This window comes from Capsicum annuum, chromosome 4, assembly GCF_002878395.1.
Source record: "Capsicum annuum cultivar UCD-10X-F1 chromosome 4, UCD10Xv1.1, whole genome shotgun sequence".
NCBI lineage: Eukaryota > Viridiplantae > Streptophyta > Magnoliopsida > Solanales > Solanaceae > Capsicum > Capsicum annuum.
In genome coordinates this window covers 13,528,951-13,544,098 of record NC_061114.1, presented here as the reverse complement: position 1 = coordinate 13,544,098, position 15,148 = coordinate 13,528,951, and the positions used below count along the sequence as shown (strand labels likewise).

The 15,148-nt window shown below is 38.2% G+C and overlaps 1 protein-coding gene across 1 annotated transcript in view; it reads right to left on the bottom strand.

The window, feature by feature from the left end:
* The window catches only part of LOC107868235, a gene marked incomplete at its 3' end in the record, with an annotated part of 29,456 nt that continues 14,308 nt past the window's right edge, over positions 1–15,148 (bottom strand). Inside the window, 6 exon segments of the mRNA XM_016714865.2 lie at positions 1–874; positions 1,745–2,057; positions 9,749–9,810; positions 9,990–10,049; positions 10,158–10,265; positions 10,476–10,585. Of these exon segments, the coding sequence (XP_016570351.2) occupies positions 1–874; positions 1,745–2,057; positions 9,749–9,810; positions 9,990–10,049; positions 10,158–10,265; positions 10,476–10,585 (1,527 nt within the window).

The following is a 15,148-nucleotide window of genomic DNA, read 5'->3' as shown; positions in this document are numbered from 1 at the left end:
CCGTTTGTTTGTCCTTCTCAGCTGAAACCAATTTCATCCCCCAAGAACTATGATTTTTACTATCTAACTTCAGGTTTACTTCAAGGTTTACTTCATCAATACTATGTTCTTGTTGCAAGGAATCATGCTTTTCTCTGAATTTGTGATCCTTAGGAGCCACATAATTCGTCAAAAGATTCAAAGGGTTAATGGCAGTCTTCTGAATCGTCTTGTCGTTCTTTTTCTCCTTTCCTGTTGCATCGCGGCAGTGTAGTTGTTTCACCTCTTCCAGCAGCAACCTTACTTCATCCTTCGGCAACTGAGGAGCATGCTCACCCTTAGCTTTCTTCTTAGTTACAGTATCCTCTCTATCCAGTTCCTGACTCAGAAAATTTGTATCAACAGTCAAATCTTGCTTCTTGACAGCCATCTTCTCGGAGTGCTCAGCAGCAACAATCTCCTGCTTCTTGGTTACTGCCGCCACCAAATCACTGCATCCCTTCTGATTTAACTTTTTCTTCTCAAAAATATCGTGTTGGAGTTGATAGTTTTCATTAAGCAAGTTATCATCTTCAGACACAAACGTCGGCTTCATTAGCCCCAAATTTTCATGGAAATTCTCCGGGGAAGCATCTTCCTTCTGTTGACCATCAACTTCTAACAGGATATGTTTCTCCTCTATGATCTCTTTATTAACACCGGGGGTGACTCTAGGAACTACAGTATCAAGGATAACTTTGCCAAGAAGAAACCTTGTCTCTCGCATGTATCCTTTCCCAAGAGAACCGTAATCTATCCTGTAACTGTTCTTCCTAGTTTTGAGAGATGTAACATCTTTCACCAGAATGTCAAACATAAGCTCGACAGTCCTACCCATTTTGTTTGATACAAAGACCTGCAAACCAGACCTCTCCATAACATTCAAAAAACTGATTAAAATAATAACAGCAATTACTATACTGATAAGCCTATTAAACATTTCTCAAGTAGGAGACACGAGAATTAATGTCTACTAGATCTGCTTCTCCTTTTTCTTCCCTGTCAAGGAAAAAAAAAATCAAGGCTATATGTACAAATAGTATTTACTTTATGGATAAGCTGAGCTGATTTTCCAATGAATCTATTAGGCCTGTTTATGATGGAGAGGGAGAGAACGAGGCCGTTGCATTTATTCCAAGTGGACCAACTCCCATGTTTCCACAAAAGGTATATGAAAGATACTATATTGTTTACAAAGTAAATGAACACCTTTAAATTAGGTTCAGAGATATTGGTCCAATTTGTTGCAGGAAACCTGAATCACTAACTTCACAAGTCACAAAATAGACACAGCAACAGGGGGATAATCAGCTCCATGCGAGTATAATGTGCTGGAGACTCTAGGTAAGGAAATCGTTGATATGCGAATTTAAATAATATTTCAGAAAGTACTTAATCCTTTACCGTCCATGGCAAGCACTGCAAAAAGGTTTAGAAAGATATTTGTCTAAGTAATTCATGGCAAGTTTTACTAAATGGTTGACTTTTATCTCTAGAGGTGTTGAAGATGACTTCCTGAGAGAGAAAAAATTAACCTAATTGACTCTTGGGTTAACAGCAGGAACTAAATTTGGATGTTCCATAAAAGTCGAGCATTACTGTGAAGCACCATAAGGGTGAAAAGATAACTGTATAGCTTACTCAAACAAAGTGAAATAACAAGACAGACAAACCACCTTGGTGTAAAACAACAGTTACATGTAGAAACGGAGGTAGGGTTACCCACCAAACCAGAGCAAGGGGCTCCTGGGAAATTGGACATAGCTTCCAGGAGGCAGTCCCTGTCAGTTAAAATGTTTATAGATTTTTGGGCTTGCACTGCTAGCTGTGCAACTTTTTTTGCAAGTTCATCATCTGAAATGGAGCCTTGAGAATTAGAGAATTCAGGTCCATAAACAGCTGCATCTTCAGAATGCTTTTCTGCAAATTTAACAGCTTCCTTCCAATTTGCGTGATACAATACAGAAGCAAAAGTCAGGATGACAAACGCATGTTGAGGATCTGTGATCAATGCCATATGAAATGCCAAGAGTGCAACCCTGTCATGCACGTCATAGAAAAGGAAAATTTTGTCAACCCATCCATATTCCCAGCTGTAACAAGGCAGTTCTCACATTATTGGTGCAGGTTAATTCATCTAATGTCTACTATTGAAAACACGATAGCAAAGGGTCAAAGGATCAGTAGAATCCACTACTGGGACATTAGGCAGGCAGACTATGAGCTGCAACATCTGCTGTGTAATAGAGTTAGAAACATGACTCTGAAGGACTAATATGCTGAATGCAATGAATCAGCACAATTGAACTATGGATTAGTCCAGAGTAAATGTGTTATACAATGAATGCACCACATAAAAAAATATTCAAACCTTTAAATGTCTAATTGCCCCTAATTTGCAATTTCAAAAACAAATATTGAAGGAAGCTATGCAAAAGTATCATCTAAGATGCATTAAGAAAAGGTTATACCTTCTCGTACTTGTGGAGCTTAGTTGTTATGAAGATGCCAGCACAATCTTTTGAAGTCAGGAAGGCAATAAATGCTTCTAATGGTAGTGCCCAACAACATACCCAGTGTATTCCCACAAAGTGGGGTTTGGGGAGGATAAGATGTACGCAGTCCATACCACTACCCAGGACGAATTAGAGAGGTTGTTTCTAATAGACCCCCGGCTCAGGACAAATAACTAGGCTGCATATCGGTCGGTTCAGTTCGGTTTGACTTATCGATTATCGGTTTGTAATAAAGCTAAACCATTAAGAACCATTAAGATATCGGTTTATCAGTTATTGATTTATCGGTTATTGATCGTTATCGGGTTAACCGTTAAATGTTAACGTATAATTTGAAGTTGAGGCAAAAACTCAAGCTAAGCTACAGCGTAACAAGTGTTTTGTCAGCCGAGCTGCAGTCATCAAGTATAGAAGATTTGGTGTAAAATACTAATTGTAGTGTGAGAAGTAAAGTAACCAAAGAAAGCATGTCAAGAATTTCATAACTTGTAGCATTTCTAGGTCGTCAGAAGCAAGTCAATAACACTGGATGAATAGAAATAAATTATGAGGAAGTGTGGAGAATCTATTCCATAAACTTGGCGGTAGTGCTGTGCAAATTTCTGGTCAAAACCATTAACACGAAACGATAATTCGGTTATCGGGTTAATGGGTCGGTTTATTGGGTTTTCGGGTCGGGGTTCGGTTTATATATTTTTGTTATTGGGTCGCGGCTCAGTTTGGACATATCTTTTATCAAGTTACTTGATAAACCGATAAGAATTTACACCCCCTATAGGGCCCTGGGCGGCTGAGCCCGTACTACCCAATTCCTTCACTTTCACTTATACCCAACCCCCCAACTTACAGTAGCCCTACCCAACTTCCCTAGGATAATAAGAATTTAGTGTTGTTCACAGTTATCACTTCACTTCCCTAGGGCAACTTAAGTTGTTGCGATCAACGGCTCAAGAGTGGATGAAATTCTCAAGAGTGAAGATGATTGACGAAATTTCAACAGGTAAAATCTTTTCTACTCTTCTCTTCGCAGTTTTAAATTCATTTCTGCTCCATCTTCCATTTCTGTCATAAATTTTAAAAGTGAACTATTGCGACTTAATCATTCCTGTTGCGCTCAAGAGTAAACTATTGCAACTTAATTTGTTTCGATTTTGTATTTGAAAGTAGTTCTCCGAAACAAATTGTGTTATTTGAATTTTTTGTGTGTGTTGCTGTCTGACTTTTGATTATGTTTCACTTTTAAAATCACAGTTCACAGTGACACAACTAGATGGTAGAGAATATTATAATTGATAAGGTGAAAGCGGAGCTTCTGATTCAAATATAGTGAATCAAAGTCAAACTGTTGAATCTAAAGTAAGATCTCCTGCATGGGATCATTTTACTACTAAAATTGATTCTAAAGAAAATAAAAAGGGTGTTTGTAACTATTGTAAACGCGAGTATCTTGCTGATACAAAAAGATCATGGTACGACGACAATACTTGGTCATTTAACTAAATGCAGAAAAATGTCCCTTAATATAGATACTAGACTGTCAAAGTTAGCATTTCAACCGGTTACAGGTGGTAACAAGGGTGATGTGGTAATTACTTCATGGCAATTTGATCAAGAAGAGTGTAGAAAAATTTTGTGTCATATGATAATTCTTAATGAGCTTCCTTTTAGATTTGTTGAAAAAGAAGGTTTTAATCAATTTATTAAAATGGTACAACCTCGTTTTCGGATTCCTTCTCGTACACAGTAACTCATGATTGTTTTGATCTCTTTGATGAAGAGAAACATAAGATGAGGACAATTTTAAGGAAACACAACAAAGAGTGTATAATCATTGATACTTAGAATTTTGTGCAAAGAATCAATTATATGTGTATTACTGCTCATTGGATTAATAAAAATTGGTCTTTGCGTAAAAGAATTATCAATATTTGTCCAATCTCCAGTCATAGAGGTGAAGATTTAGTAAAGAGCATTATTAAGCGTTTGCACGAGTGGGGATTGTATCGGCTTTTCACTAAAACAAATGTTAATGCTAATTCAAATAGTGTGTGTGGCTGAGTTGTCTAAGCAATTGACTAAGTGGGGGACGAATCTTATGGGTGGTAGGCACCTTCATGTTAGGTGTATGGCACATATTATAAATCTTGACATTCAAGATGGTATAAAAGAAGCAATTGTGTCTATTAAACGAGTTAGGCAAGCAATGAGATACATTAGATAATCTCCTTCTAGGTGGAAGAACTTTTAAGAATGTTGTGAAGATGAAAATCTTGTTAAGAAGTTTTTATGCTTAGATGTTCCTACAAAGTGAAATTCCACTTACTTGATGTTGAATTAGGCTATTGAATATGAGGTGCAATTTAAATTATGTCAATTGTGATATTGGTTTGGCACGTCATCTTGAGTTTGATCATATCCGTATGTGTGATGATGATATTGTGGATGAACAGCCGGCAGGTACACTTTTGAGTAGTTTCTGGATAATGTGAAAAGAATTGCTAAATCCCTTGAATTGTTTTGTAAGCTTACTTTGAAGGTTTCTGGATCACAATATGTTACATCAAATTTTCATTTTTCTTGAAATTTGTCAAGTTGGTGTTTATTTGACAAAATTGACATGTTTTGGTTGAAATGGCAACAAAGAAATTTGAGAAATATTGGGGTGATGCAACAAAAATGAATAAGATGTTTTTCACACCTTGTGTTTTGGATCCTCGCCACAAATTTGTCACTCTTGGTTTTGCACTTGAGAAGATGTTTGGGGAGAAAGCGCCAACTATAGAAAAAGATGAACGAGAGTAATCCCACCAACTTAAGCATAAGCAATCCATCAGTTGCATATGATAAAAGTAAAACATACCTAATCTATAGTTGGTAGAATGGGCTGCTTATGCTAAAGTTGGTAGGATTACTCTCGCACATTTTTTTCTGTAGTTGGCGCTAAATCCCCTAACATCTTCTTAAGTGCAAAACCAATAGTGGCAAATTTGAGGCGAGGATCCAAAACACAATGTACAAATAGCATCTTATTCATTTTTGTTGCATCACCCCAATATTTCTCAATTTCTCCTTCATCTTTGTTGTCATTTCAAGCCAAAACACTATCATCACTTGATGTCAATTTTGCCAAGTAAACACCAACTTGACAAATTTCAAGAAAATGAAAATTTGATGTAACATATTGTGATCCAGATACCTTTAAAGTTAGCTTAAAAAACAATTCAAGAAATTTGGCAATTCTTTTCACACTATCCCAATCACTACTCAAAAGTGTACCTACAGGTTGTTCATCCACAATATCATCATCACACATATGAATATGACCAAACTCAAGATGATGTCAAGCCAATATCACGATCGGCATAATTTAAAATTGCACCCTCATATTCAATAGCCCAATTCAACATCAAGTAGGTGGAATTTCACCTTGTAGGAACTCTAAGCATAGACTTCTTACCAATATTTTCATCTTTACAACATTCTTAAAAGTTCTTCCACCTAGTAGGAGATTGTCTAATGTATCTCACTGCTTGCCCAACTCGTTCAATAGACACAGTTGCTTCTTTTATACCATCCAGAACAACAAGATTTGTAATATGTAGTCATACACCTAACATAAAGGTGTCGACCACCCATAAGATTGGTCCTCCATTTAGTCAATTGCTTAAACAACTCAGCCCAATACACTATTTGAACTAGCATTATCAACTGTAACAGTTAAAAGCCAATGCAATCCCCACTCGGGCAAACACTTAATAATGTCTTTTACCAAATCTTCAACCTCTGACTAGAGATTGGACAAAAAAAGATAATTCTTTTACACAAAAACCAATTTTTATCAATCCAATGAGCAGTAATACATATATAATTGATTCTTTGCACAGAATTCCAAGTATCAATGGTTATACACACTCTATGTTGTGTTACCTTAAAAATGGTCCTCATTTTATGTTTCTCTTCATCAAAGAGATGAAAATAATCACGAGTTACTGTGGTATGAGAAGGAATCCAAAAAAGAGGTTGTACCACTACCACTTTTATAAATTGATTAAAATCTTCTTTTTCAACAAATCTAAAGGAAGCTCACCAAGAATTATCATAGACACAAAGCTTTTCTACACTCTTCTTGATCAAATTTCCATGAAGTAATTACCACATCACCCTAGTTACCCTTGTACCCAGCTGAAATGCTAACTTTGACTGTCCAAATATCTATCTCAAAGGTCTGCATTTAGTTATATGACCAAGCATTACCGTCGTATCATGATCTTTTGTATCATCAAGATACTTGCGTTTTACAATAGTTACAAACACACTTTCTTTTTTTTTTTTAGAATCAATTTTAGTAGTAAAATGATCCCACGCAAAAGATCTTACTTTATACTCAACGGTTTGACTTTGATTCATTATATTTGAATCAGAAGCTCTGTTTTCACCAATCATCTTACCAATTATAATATTTTCCGCCATCTAGTTGTGTCACTGTAAACTATGATTTTAAAAGTAAAAAATAATCAAAATTCAGACAACAAAACACAAAAAATTCAAAGAACACAAAATTTGTTTCGGAATACTATTTTCAAATAGTACAAAATTTGCATGATATACACTTGAGTTTTGAAACAAATTAAGTTGCAATAGCTCACTCTTGAGCGCAATAGAAATGATTAAGTCGCAACAGTTCACTTTTAAAATTTATGAGAGAAATGGAAGATAGAGCAGAAATGAATTTAAGACTGCGAAGAGAAGAATAGAAAAAATTGAATTACCTGTTGGAATTTCGTCAATCTCTTCACTCTTGAGAATTTCGTCCACTCTTCAACCGTCGAGCCCAGCAGCTTAAGCTACCCTAGGGAATTTTGTCTCTCGTTCAGTCTTTCTATTTACCTTAGCGGCTAGAAGTGAAGTAGTAAATGTGAACAACACTAAATTCTTATTACCCTGGGGAAGTTGGGTTGGGCTACTGGAAGTTGGGGGTTGGGCATAATATTGGGTACAAGTGAAAGTGAAGGAATTGGGTTAGTATAGGCCTAGCTGCCCAGGGCCCTACAAAGGGTGTAAATTCTTATCCGTTTATCGGGTAACACGATAAAAAAATATGCCCAAATCAAACCCCAACCCAATAACCCAATAACAAAAATTATAAACCGAACCCCGACCCGAAAATCCAATAAATCGACACATTAACCCGATAACAGAATTATCGGTTCGGGTTAATGGGTTGACCCGAAATTTGCACAGCACTACAAATAACAGTATAAGAAAAACATAAAAACAACAAACAAAAGGGGATAATACACCAATAGAAAATAAAAGAAACAGGACACCCACAGAGTAATGCGATATACAATCTATCCAGAAATCCCAAACATCACCAAAACACCACGAACAAGAAACTACAAAGCACACGCATAGCACAAAAGAAAACAAAGCACACCTTCCTACTAGCCAGGACACACTCCTACCCACCATCACTCTACCCTAATCCACTCCCTCCACACCTCCCTATCTAGGGTCATGTCCTCCGTAAGCTGTAGCTGCTCCATGTCATGTCTAATCACTTCCCTCTAATATTTCTTCGGTCTACCTCTACCACGTCTAAAGTCATTCATAGTCAATCTCTCACACCTTCATACTGGGGCATCCATCCACCGCCTCATCACATGCCCCAACCACCTCAACCGCACTTCCAGCATCTTATCATCTACCGAGGCCACTGTCACTTTCTCCCGAATACTCTCATTTCTAACTCTCTCTCTCCTAGTAAGTGCACACATCCATCACAATATCTTCATCTCCGCCACCTTCAACTTTTGCCTTAAACGGCCAACACTCCGCTACATACAACATAGCCGGTTGAACAACTACTCTGTAGAACCTGTCTTTCAATTTAAGAGGCACCTTCTTATCGCACAAGATTCCCGAAGCGAGCCTCCATTTCAACCACCCTACACCCATACATGCAACATCCTCTTCAGTCTCTCCATTCCCCTAAATCATAGATGCAAAATACTTGAAACTATCTCTCTTCCGAATGGCCTGGGAATCCAGCTCCACTACCAAGTTAGCCTCATGCGCCAAGTCACTGAACTTGCACTCCAAGTATTTTGTCTTAGTCTTTCTTAATCGAAACCCTTTAGCCTCTAGGGTTTGTCTCCAAACCTTCAATTTATCATTAACTCCTCTCCGGGTCTCGTCAATTAGAACTACATCTCTAATGGCACTGCCCAATAGACACAAGAAGATGCTTGTTTACTGTTTTCACTGCTGCACGATGTCCTGACTATGAAAATTCAGTAGTAGATGAAGGTTCTGTCTTTACTTACAAGTTAAAACATTGAACACAGAAATTATATGCCTATTCCTTTGTAAAGGAAGGAGAAGTGCAAGCTCCCAAATCCATAGGAACTATATCTAATTTTGCCTTAACATATAAATAACAAATGCATTCATTCACAAGCCATGTGAAAGCTTAAATAAAGACATCTTAAAGCAGAAACAACTCACACCACAAAAGTAAGAAGGGAGGATATTGGAAGGTGTTCGCCGGACAACAATATCTCAATGATTAGGAACGTACACTTGTTTAGTTCAAAGCATAAAAAGATTAGGAATAACCACTTGTTTAGATCAAAGCAAACAAGATAGTCAAAAGAGCCGACTGCAAGGTCCACGCTTAGCTTCACACCAGCAGGATTTCAGCTAGTCAATCTCAGAATTTCCTATCCACGTCAGCACTTGAGACCAAGCAAAGCATACTTGCTCTGTTATACAGTTGCAAGGTACCATGATAGAATAGACAGTAAGAAATAATGGATCTTTCAATTAGACTAGTCCAGAACCACAGAGCAAATTATTTATCAAATCACAGCTCTAAAAGCAGCAGTAGATACAATAATATACAAAAATGAAGACCATCTCTATTAGGGAGAAAGTGTCAGCAAAGAACAGAGAGGTATGGGAAGCAAAGGCCACATGGAGATCAAGAATTCAATAATCAGCATATCTGCAACAGAGCTCAGAATAATAGAGAAAGAGACTTGAGTCGTGATAAAGCTACAGCAATGTCGTGTCAGGGCACAATATTATCTGTCACTAACTACTTGGAAGGGTGAGAAAACAATCAAATGCCAAAAATGAGACAGAAAACCTCAATAAAAAATTCATGTCATTAGACCAAATGATTTGTTTGGAAAAATTTAGTATCAACTCACCACACACTATCATGCGAAGGTTGACCGCAGGTGACCAATCGATCCAAGCTGGAAAATAATTTCTGAAGAAAGCTGTGACTGATAAATTATATGCTTAAAACACAAGTGAGAACCAACAAAATATAACTTTAGAAAATGAATATGCCCACATGCCCATGCAACATACACAAGAAAAGCTAGTTAGGACTAACAAATTTTTTCACGAAGTTAAAAAAATGAGACGAAGCAATAAAGAGCATACCATCAGCATCACAGAACTATTATACAATTGTTTGCTAGCTTGTTGAGCAAGGTATGCCCCCTGAAAATGATATACATGCACATTAAGTTGTTTCCACAATTCTTAAAAGGTGTACCAGTTTGTCAGCAAGCCAAAATGAGATGTAGTCATGCAGCAATATTGACATACATGAAATGGCAACACAATCTCAAGGATATTGTATCTCTGAAGTAAAGAAAGAGAAGGCTCTGCAGCCCCATATGACATCATATAGTTCAGTTCCATCATTATTCTAAACTGCAAGCACAATAAACAGAGAAATATTAGTGAACATGGAGCATATGATGTAGGGAGTTCCCTTAAGAGAATGGAAACTTTTAAGGCTTCAGGGATGTTCAACAATGAGAAGAAGGGACAAATAGCAAAAAGAAAAAGAAACATTAGGGGAAAAGATGAAGTGAATGATTAAGAGGGATAAATGACTTAACCAGAAATTAGTGTATAAACCTTGGACAAGCTCATGATGGATGATGAGAGTTCACGCATTGCATCTTCTATCTCCTCTGTAAAGGATAAGTTAAGACGAGCAGCCAATCTCAAGCCACGCAAGATTCTTGCTGTGGAAAAAGAAAATCCAGGATTAGTTCCATCATATTAACAAACAGGGTTAAATTCATGTAGCCCCCATCTATCCTTGAATTCAACACTGCCATCCCCTTTCTAATTTTAATTACTCTTACAGTGTTCTTAACTCCACATTGTGCCAAACTGATTAGCAGCAAACGACGAAAATCCTTTTGTTGATTGCTCAAAGGAGAATGTCCCCAAAATGTTCAAATCTCGTGTTACCCCATGTTTATACCTTGTGCCCCCCCCCCCCCCCCCCCCCCCCCCCCCCCCCCCCCCCCCCCCCCCCCCCACCCCATGTCCCTAAAGTCTTCAAACCACGTGTTTCCCCCGTGTATACCTTGTGCTCCGCCTCCCTCTCTCCTGAGCCACGAGAACACTACTAATCTAATCAGTGAGAATTATTTCCCCCTTCCCTCCTCACACGAGAACACTACTTACCCTATTCCCCTCTTGCCAGCCAAAGTGGGCAAAAGCAGCACAATCACCCTCCTTCTCCTCACTATATTACCATACTTTCCCAACTATTCTGCTCCTTCCTCGTGTAGTAAACTACAATCCTCATGTTCACGATCAAATATAATCCCCGGTCTTCATGCTAAACTTTGACCACATAGGACCTCCCACTTCGTCACACATGAGAAGAATGATTCCTCCATTTCTTCACCTAATTTCCCTTTTAAATGGCTGGACTTCTAAGACCGACTCAATCTCCCACAATCACTTCACATACAATCAAAAACCATAACAACTAGCTACTCAACATTCTACTTCAACAACACACCTCCTACTACACCTCAACTGTGACTACACCAAGGCTGTTTGGAAGGGTATACTAGAATGATTGAAATTGCATAGAGGAGTTCTCAGTTGAGAAAATGAATCGCAATGAGTGGTGCAACACCCCAAAGGCAAGAGTGTAAGGAGCAGACTACTTAAAGCTGGATTTCAGTGACTGTTTATAATGTTTGGATAGAAAGGAATCAAAGAGCTCACCAAAATAAGGCTAAAACAAAAGAAATGCTCCTAAAAAAACTTGAAGACTAACCTCTGTCTTAAAGTTAGAAGTAATAGGCCTATGTTTTATTAGCATCTCATTTCTACAAAACTCATCTTGTGGATATGTTGGACTTTAGCAGCCAATATTCACCATCATATAACATCACCGGTCTTGTAGATGTTCAACAGACGTACCTTTCACTTTGGTAGGGATCCTTCTATCACATAACACCACTATAGCACGTCTCTAGTTCAACCCTCCAGTTTTGGTCCTCTGAATAACGTCTTTACGATCATTCCATTCTCTTGAAATTATGAGCCTAGATATCTAAATTGTTTGCATTTCGCGATTCCGTCTAGTCTCACCTCAACTTCTCTTTTTTCATGTCGACAAAACCTACAATGCATTTATTTTGTCTTACTTCTACTTATCCTAAAAAAGAGTAAGGGGTTGTTTGGTTTGATGTATTAGTTATACGGGAATTGTAACACATGGATTGTTTGTACAGGGATTAATAATATGCGGATTTTTACGTGGAGAATAAATAATACTACAAGGATTGTTATTCGGTGAATAAAGAATACAAGAATATCTTTTAGGGATTATCTATCGTAAAGGCATTTTCATCTTTAGATACTTTTATCCACATATTACTTATTCCATCTTCTATCCCATATAAAGTAATACATAAATTTTCACATAACTTATACCCACATTAGTTACACAACGTTTGATTCCGGTATAAACATCCACATAAATTATGTGGATTTAATATCAGAAACCAAACATTGCAAAAGCAACACCGATTTATATATCAAGATTAACTTTGCTTATACCTCAAACTAAACAACCCCTTAGAGTTTTAGGATAAGTAAAAATAAGAATATATAGTATAGTTCAGGCTTTTGGTTCACACCTTAGTTGGTCTCATACACTCATCAATTAACATAATGTCATCACCAAATAACATATACCATTGGACCTCATCTTGTATTGTGCTGGTTAGTTCATCCACAACAATGGTGAACAAGTAGGGGCTCAAAGTCTAACCTTGGTGTAAACCCACTACTATGAGGAACTCTCTTTTATCACATATTACTGTTTTCATGATAGTGACGCTCTTTCATACATGCTTACATGGCATTTGTATATTTAATATGAATTCTTTCCTTCTACATCACCCACCAAATGATCTTAAGTGGTACTCCATCATATGCTTCCTCTAAGTCAATATATATCACGTGTCGAATTTTCTTCCTTTTAAGGTAGATTCCCATCTATCTTATTAGCAGGAATATAACCTCCGTTGTGGATCTATGTGGCAAAATTCCAAATTGATCTTCTTTCATTCTTCTGGTGTTCTTGAGTCTACGCTCTATCCCTGATTCCCAGAGTTTCAACAATGTTTTCATCAATTTTCTAATATTTTACATAAACTTTTGAACGATGAGAGAGACAAAGGCTTGAAGAGGTTTTGCAACTACGGTTATTGTAGGCCTATAAAGGTTGAGGAAGTCAAGGGTGCTATTTGTAGGATGAGTAGGGGTAAGTCGATAGGGCCAGATAATATTCCGGTGGATTTTTGGAAAATCATTGACGTAAGTTCAGTGACTCGATGCATGAGGCTTGACATGATAGTGGAGTTGGATTCTCAAGCCATTCGGAAAAGGGATAGGGTCAACTTTCAAGTATCTTAGGTCTATGATTAAGGAGAATGGAGAGATTGACGAGGATGTGACGCGTTGTATTCGTGCAAGGTAGTTGAAGTGGAGGCTCGTTTCGGGAGTCTTGTGTGATAAGAAAGTGCCTCATAATCTTAAAGGTAAGTTCTACAGAGTGGCAGTCCGACCGGCTATGTTGTATGGAGCGGAATGTTGGTCAGTTAAGAGCTCCCACATCCAAAAGTTGAAAATGGCAGAGATGAGGATGTTGAGATAGATGTGTGGACTTCCAAGAAGAGATAGAGTTAGAAATGAGGTTATTCGAGAGATGTTGGGAGAGTGGCTTCGGCGAAAGACAAGATGCGGGAAGTGAGGTTGCGATGGTTCGGACATGTGATAGGAGGTGCACGGATGCTCCAGTACGGAGGTGTGAAAGGCGGCTATGAATGGTTTTAGATGAGATAGAGGTAGGCCGAAGAAATATTGGAGGGAGATGATTAAGCATGAGATGAAGCAATTACAGCTTTCGGAGGACATGACCGTTGATAGGAAGGTGTGGAGGGGACAAATTAGGATAGAGGGTTAGTGGGTAGGAGTGTATCCGTAATAGTAGGGAGGAGTGTTTTGTTTGTATTTATGTCTGTGGTTTCTTGTTCGTAGTGTCCTGATTATGTTTATGATCTTGAATAAATAGTTTATAGTATTACTCAGTCGGTGTCTTGTTTTTTTTATTATCTAGCGGTGTGTTATCTCATTTTGTTGTTTTTTTGTTTGTTATACTGTTATTTGTCCTGAGTCAGGGGTCTATCGAAAACAACCTCTCTACTTCATCTGAGGTAATGGTATGGACTGCGTACACTTTACCACCCTCCCCAAACCCCACTTTGTGGGAATACACTAGGTATGTTGTTATTGTTGTTTTGGAAGAGCACTGGCGGGGCAGGAATGGGAGTGGTTTATAGAGATGTTTAACATCATTTTAGGACGGCAAAGATGCCTGAAGCTTTGAGATGGAGTACGATGATTTCATTATATAAGAATCAGGGTGACATTCAGAGTTGCAGCAACTATAGGGGTATCAAGTTGTTGAGTCATACTATGAAGGTTTGGGAAAGGATGATAGAGTTGAGGCAGAGGAGGATCGTGATTATTTCTGAGAATCAATTCATGCCAGGTCGCTCGACCACCGAGGCCATACATCTCGTGAGGAGATTAGTAGAGCAGTATAGGGAGGGGAGGAAGGATTTACACATGGTGTTCATTGATCTTGAGAAGGCGTACGACAAAGTCACCAATGAGGTTCTGCGGAGGTGATTGGAGGCTGGAGGTGTTCCCGCGGCATACACTAGGTCGATTTAGGATATGTACAACGGAGCGAAGACTCGTGCAAAGACAGTGGGAGGAGATTCGGAGCACTTTCCTTTTTTGACAGGGTTGCACTAAGGATAGACTCTAAGTCCGTTTTTATTCGCCTTCGTGATGAATGTTCTGACGCAACATATTTAAGGGGAGGTTCCTTGATATATGTTAGTTGTTGATAATGTAGTTCTAAATTGACGAGACCCGAGGAGGAGTTAATGATAAGTTGGACGTTTGAAGACAAACCCTAGAGTCTAACGGGTTTAGGTTAAGTAGGACCAAGGCGGAATACTTGGAGTGCAAGTTCTGATTTGATGCATGAGGCTGACGTGGTAGTAAAGCTGGAGTCCTAGGCAATAGGCCATTCGGAAGAGAGATAGTTTCAAGTATCTTGGGTTTATGATTCAGGGGATAGATAGATTGACGAAGATGTCACACACTGCTTTGGTGCAGGATGGTTGAAATGGAGACTCGCTTCGGGAGTCTTGTGTGATAAGAAGGTGTCTCCTAAGGTTAAAAGGCAATTTATATAG